Source organism: Lactuca saligna, chromosome 1 (assembly GCF_052625555.1).
Source record: "Lactuca saligna cultivar CGN05327 chromosome 1, ASM5262555v1, whole genome shotgun sequence".
NCBI lineage: Eukaryota > Viridiplantae > Streptophyta > Magnoliopsida > Asterales > Asteraceae > Lactuca > Lactuca saligna.
The window spans coordinates 187,057,252-187,063,878 of record NC_136417.1 but is presented as its reverse complement, the minus strand read 5'-3'; the positions used below and the strand labels follow the sequence as shown (position 1 = coordinate 187,063,878).

General features: G+C 34.2%; 1 protein-coding gene across 1 annotated transcript; it reads right to left on the bottom strand.

The window, feature by feature from the left end:
• Nucleotides 1-179: 179 nt before the first annotated feature.
• On the bottom strand, nucleotides 180-5,737 carry LOC145046756 (DNA topoisomerase 1 alpha-like). Its single transcript, XM_078995032.1, has 16 exons — nucleotides 5,583-5,737; nucleotides 3,986-4,919; nucleotides 3,392-3,586; nucleotides 3,133-3,213; nucleotides 2,923-2,982; nucleotides 2,715-2,809; nucleotides 2,467-2,623; nucleotides 2,272-2,397; nucleotides 2,113-2,193; nucleotides 1,917-2,007; nucleotides 1,688-1,821; nucleotides 1,520-1,588; nucleotides 1,349-1,438; nucleotides 1,029-1,138; nucleotides 550-718; nucleotides 180-414 (listed from the first exon to the last, which is right to left on the bottom strand). Exons 2-16 carry the CDS (start codon nucleotides 4,838-4,840, stop codon nucleotides 346-348), a joined length of 2,382 nt encoding a protein of 793 aa, XP_078851158.1. The 5' UTR covers nucleotides 4,841-4,919; nucleotides 5,583-5,737; the 3' UTR covers nucleotides 180-345.
• Between the last annotated feature and the right edge of the window lie 890 nt (nucleotides 5,738-6,627).

The following is a 6,627-nucleotide window of genomic DNA, read 5'->3' as shown; positions in this document are numbered from 1 at the left end:
AAAATTAAAAGCACAACACTATATAATTGGATAGATTTTTTAAAACACAATAAGTAGAATGTTGTAATAGAATGAAATAAAGGTAGAATGCTATAATAAACTGATAAATGAAACTACATCTTGCATAAGGCATGCATGCTTAAGAATAAAATGAAAAACAGAAAGTTGGCCACAGGGGATTAGAGAAAGCAACTCATCATTGAATTGACTTAAAATACGGGTAATACAACATAAACTATCGTCGTCAATAGTCAGTCGCTAAAAATGAAACTAAAAAAAATGTAAGAAAAGGTCGCAGATCATTTTTGTGACCTCTTTTTTGTTAATTTTTATAAACTGTCAAAATCAGAATCTGAAACTGGGATCCACGTCCATTGACCACGCAAACTTTGCTAGTAAAGACTTGTTAAAAAGCTGCATAACATTCAGTAAAAGTGATTAAACCATTATATTTGACCATTTATGATAATAAATAAAAAAAGATGATAATTAATTTGTTATGTTAATAAATAAGAGAAAAGAAAAATATGTTGTTAGTTGTTTGTTTACCTTCTCAATGGGAACTTCATGTCGCTTACACCATGCAACAGTTATTCTTGGGTCAAGATAGTTTATTTTTGAAGTGCCCAATGCTACTGTTTTCAAATCTTCCTTGGTCTCTTTATCGCGTTCCATTTTCTCAATTTTTGCATTAGTTTGAGCTATTTTCTTCTCTAACCTGCATTTTCCCCCAATTAATAATATTTATTAGGCCACATTCGTTATGCATGCAGAATACAGTAATCTTCTACTGTATTATTTAAACTCTCAAAAAGTTGGAACAATGAGACAAAACCAAACCACACTTTTTATCCCACCCAAGAAAAGGTGGAATAGTCCAAAAAGGCAGAGACCAAAGCTGTAATTTTTTGTTACACCCACAGAAAAGTGGGATATGTTTTTGAGGGTGAAAAAGACGAAAATGTCCCCCTAGAAGGCTTGTCAAGTGTAACAAACAGAGCTTTAATGTAAAAGTGGAAGAAGATTACGCTTCGGGGTTCAAGTTCCTCTTTGGTTTTCCATCAGGACCATTTTTATTTGATGGAGGCTTCCCTTTCTTTACACGACCCAAATCACTTTCCAATTCTTTTATAACACCCTATAAACAAAAAAATATAATATAAATTAATTAATATGGTCAACCACTAATGGAAGTTTACACTTTACACTTTAAACTACAATGCATTTTCATTTCGCAATGCGGGTCCCTCCCATTTAAATGTAAACAAAACGAAAAAACAAAAAAAAAAAGTAGGGAAAGTATATTGAGAGAAAACAACAAATGAGATGAGATCTAAATTTATTACACCTTTAATTCATCTATTTTCTCATTCAACCTTGTCATCTGTGCACTATGAGACTTTGAAACAGTACGTTGATGGTTACATATGATTGCAACCTACAAAAAAAAAAATGAAAATTATATATAATTAGTTCAACTTGGGACATAAATGCCCTCCTTGTTGTAAATAATAATTACCTCCTTATTTGCATGTTGGTAAACGACTAGATTTTGAGCAACATCTCCACCCTTGGTTTCCCTTGTCAACTGCATTCACCCAAAAAGTTAGAAATTTAAAAAAAAAAAATGATTATATATTTAACAAGGATGGGTATATCGGGTATGTGATATATGTATGTATGTTACCATATCATCCAAAGTGATGGATGCATTATAAGTACGGAAAACTTTAGCAGTAAGACCAGGCATTAGCTCCTTGAGATGAGCATTTAATTTACTTGTATCCAGCTTGTCAAACAGATCATCATTTCCCGCTTTACCTGCAATATATAAATATATATTTATCACTTTTTCTTTTTTTTTTTTAATTACATGATTAACATTTAAAACACAAAAGGTCAAAAAGTCAACGGACCTGTTCGGAACTGTTGGATTGCTTTGAAGACAGGAAGCTCCACTTCAACCTCATTCTGGTATCTTATAGAATCTTTACCAAGAAAGTCAAACTGTCCAAAACAAAACATACAACAAATTAAATTCAACATTACAGGAAATACCAACCTACTTTTCTCTCACTATATTTTAAAATTATAAAGAAAAAAAAAAGTTACCTTTAGGATATTTGGAGGCTCAGGCTCCACGTTTTCCACTTTCAATGTGCAGCAGCCTACTGTATCAGCTTCATCATCATCCTGGAAAAAACAATTACAATTACTTATAAATAAATATATATTTTTTTTTTAAAAAAAAAAAAAAAAAAAAAAATGTACCTTCTCATTCCCTGCCCTGAGAGCTAGTTTATCAATGAGATACGTAGCCACTGCCACTTGCTTCTTTGTGACATCCGAATTTCCAAAATCTTTAGTGTAAGCCTTCCTTATGCCTTCTATATACCCCTATTATATATACCATACATCAATCATTATTCATTACTAACATTCATACTATTAAATAATAATAATTACCTTCAGCTTCCTAGCCTTCTCGTATTTTTCCTTATCACTTTGACCCTTCAAGGAACTGCTAGCAGCTAAAAACACATACTTGAATTCCTTTGAATTGATTGGATCATTCCAATATGCTAACCATGTCACAGTATTATCATGCCTGATTTCCTTCCACCTGTGCACCACATTACATTTATCTTACTTTAATTTTTATATTTAATAATATCATCTATCTAGTAGAAAAAAAAAAAAACAAACAAACAAACCTTTCACCAGGAATTGGACATTCTGGAATTGGAGCATCCTTTCCAATGTTTATGGTAATATCACTTGGATGGATTCGTTTTTTCAGCTTTCCCATCTAGCAAACCAACAACATATTTGTAATTTTATATATATATATATATATATATATATATATATATATATATATTTCTTTTCCAATGAATGAAAGGGTAAAGTTGTCATTCAAACCTTTGGATGCTCCCCCCGCCCACGGAATAGCCCAGGTGGCTCAACTCTGAAATTACCAACCTACACCATCAAAAATGCAGACCATATTTTCAATATATATTATGTTTGAAACCTTACATATATGCACAAACATTGTAAGTATTATTGTCATTTTCATTATAAAAGAGAGTTTCAAGATATAAAAAATAATAAATCAAGGCTAAGGATCACCTTTTCTTTGACACCATCAACGATTGCCCACATATATTTCTCTTCTATCTTCATTTTCTCCTCTTTTATCGCCTTCTTTTCCTACAGAAAGCAATTCTTACGTTAATACCCCCGTACATTAGATAAATTACAAAGATGGCTAAATGTTCATTACTAATGAGAAAATTGGTTGGATCTTGGAGAACAAAACCAATAAAATCAATATTTATCATAGTTTCTGATAATAACAAAAAAAAGGAAGAATTTTTAAGTAACTTACTTCTGTTGTCATTAGCTTCTTCTTCTCTTTTTGAGCCTGATGCCACTCATATATTGGTTTGAAATCACAGTTTTCCAAATTCTGGATTGTGTGGTTTTTTCCCAATATCTTTCTCCAGTCACCCCAGAAATTCTCTTTGAACTGAGGTTTTGCCATGTAATCTGTGTCTAACATCACTGAAAACATTGTTGCAACCTGTAAATGTGTAAAATAATAACATGATGATCATGCTTACATCCAACTAGTTTCTTTCTTCAAGGGACTAAAAACAAAACAAAAAACAAAAAAAGCAATGCACTTTTATTTATTTGTTTAGTATAGCATTTTGCTTTCATTTCATTCTATTACAGCATTGTATTTTCAAGAAGACAATGTACTCCAAAGAATCTACCCGATTACAGCATTCTGTTTCAAAACTTTTTTTTTTATCAAAACATTATACTTTGAAAGATCTACTCAAGGTACAATAATGTAATAGAAAGCAATGAAAGTATGATATGCTATAACAAACAAATAAATGAGAGGACATTACTATTTCCTGTTCATTTTTTTTAAAAAGAAAAAGATGAAGTGGAAAGTATGTATTAGGTTCACCTCCTCTTGTTCAGGAGTCAAATCAACAGGCTTCCCTTTGTATAGCATCTTAACCCCATGAGGCTTGTATTCAGGTGGGAAAATTACACCATTATGAACTAAACTTGTCCATTTCTGCCCTTCACCAGAACCAGGGGGGATCTTTGAGGGCTTAGAATACTTTGATTGTTTCTGTTTCATCATCTTCTTTGACTTCTTGTTGGTTTGGTTTAAAGATGAAGAACTCTTTTTCATCACCTTTTGTTTGTCAGATGAAGATTTATTACTACTTGATGCAGCTTGTTTCTTTATTCTTTGCGCTATGGGAACATCATCATAGTCATCATCATCATCATCATCATCATCATCTGACTTAATTTCTGCTTTCAAAGCTACTGGTTTGTGGTTGACAGGTGTTACAGAATCAGAAAGCTTTGGCTTTTTAACAGAAGCAGATCTTTCCTCATCTGGTGGTCTCTTATTCAACCCAATATTCTTCAATTGAGTATTATCCTTCGATGCAGAACCATTTTGATGAACTTTGGGAACCACTGGTTTATGATTATTAGATGATCCCACTTTGGATTTGGAATTATATTTTGAAGACAATGGTTTCTCATCATCAGACTCTTCATCTTTTACTGATGGTTTTGGAAGTGGGGACACACTTATACCTGGCCCTTTTTTAGCATGATTGGTGTCTCCCTTTGATACAGTTGAAATTCTAAAACTTAGTGGTTTATCATCTTCAGAATCCACCTCATCATTGCTTGGTTTAGGAGAAGGTTTGGAAGGCTGAGAAGAAGACTTCACTGTATCAGGTCTTGCATTCCTTCTAAAAATCAAGGGTTTATCGTCATCAGATGAATAACTCATTTTTTCGTCAGTTTGTTGTCATAAAGCACTTCAATCTCTAGATTCTTGCACTTATGGCTTTTGGATAAGATGGATTGACCTGTGTGAAGATCGAAAATAAATAAAACTGTAGCAAAAGAAAGATAAACAGAGTTTCTCCTTACAGGTTTGCTCAAACACTTGCATCAAAATTACAGCCTTTTGTGTGGAAAAAGATCAAGACTTTTAGCATTGATGGCCTAAAAAGTAATATAAAACTGTAATGTTCTGAAGAGGGTTTTGTGTACAGAGGTGTATATATAAAGTATAATGTGACTAGAAACAAGAAAACAAATGCAAACATCTTACAAACTCCAATACCTACATCCTGGTAACAGATTAGGGTTTGTGGGTCACTAAATTAATTATGGTGAAAAAAGTCTAAACGTACCCCTCTAAACGTTCAACTGCAAATTAAAAATGATTCAATACCTACGATAACATTCCTAATCTAAAAACAAAAGGATAACAGGGTTCAATTAACATGATGAACTGGTAATAAACAACGTTCAGTTACGTTATTATTGGACTAATTGAGATTAAAGCTCAAAATTTTGTTCGTTCGAAACTCAAAATCACAACTAATGAGAATGTTTGAAGCAATACGAAACAAAACGAAGCTGAGATGACGTCTAAAAGTTGCTAAATGTTTTATTACTTCGTCGTTCGGACTTCAAATTCTCTAGTCTAAATTATAATCGATAAAACAGACAAGGGGTTCTACCGATTGCACGGCGGGCGGAGACTGGTTGAACCCTAGATCCCGTTTCGTCTCCGACGATGTGAGACAGAAATTCAGGGAGAGCGAAGGAGATAGAAAGAGGGTTGCCGTACAACACAAATTTAGGACAGAAGAAAAGGAAGAACCGAAGAAGTAATTTTGTGTTTCGGGTTAAAGCAACGGATCGGGTACATGAGCCTGTCACCTTTAATCGATTCTTTACCTAATAAATCAACAAATTTTACAGCCCCTTGGTTAATCTGCAAAAATGTTTTTTTTTTTTTTTTTTTTTTAAATATACCCTTAATAAATTTAATTTGAAAAAATTATAACCACTAAATTCGCAAATGAAAAAGCCTCATTTTTCCATCTGCGATATTAACTTTCCATCTGCGAATGTACAAATGGCTAAAGCACAGTTGTACCTTAAGCACTTGTACATTCAGCCCGATCATCCAATTCGCTCCAACAGACAGGCATGGTTCTGTAGTCAAAGCAACTTCGTCACTTTCGTGTACCCATCGGACGGCAGCCCTTTCGGGGGTTCCTTAGGGACCGATTCACTCTGCGTAGATTGACTGAACGCAGAAAACCTTCCACTGGCAGGCGATCGTGTTTTTCACAGGATTTATCGTTACTCATGTCAGCATTCTCACTTCTGATATCTCCAGGTCTTGTCACCAAAAACCTTCCCCGATTGACAGAACGTTCCGCTACTGACACTTGAAAAAGCTGCTTTCAAGGTCTCGTCGCTTCGGTGGGGTAAGAGCGCCATAAAGACTATTGGTACCTATCATAGACTTGACTCATTTTATGGGCTTGAATTCCTTTCCCCGAGTTAGAGGGGTTTTCTGAAGGTCTTCCTCAAGGGCCACTTGGTTCTCAAAAAGACTGTTACCCCCGGCCAGAGTAGAAGTAGGCAAACGGATGTTTCTGGGGGGAACTACGGGAGACGGAGACAGGTGGTTAGGCGAGATTCTAACTTCTGGCTCATCGCAATTCCATTTCTTAAAGTGCAAGTCCAGTTTTCTCTTTTTATGAAAGTGAA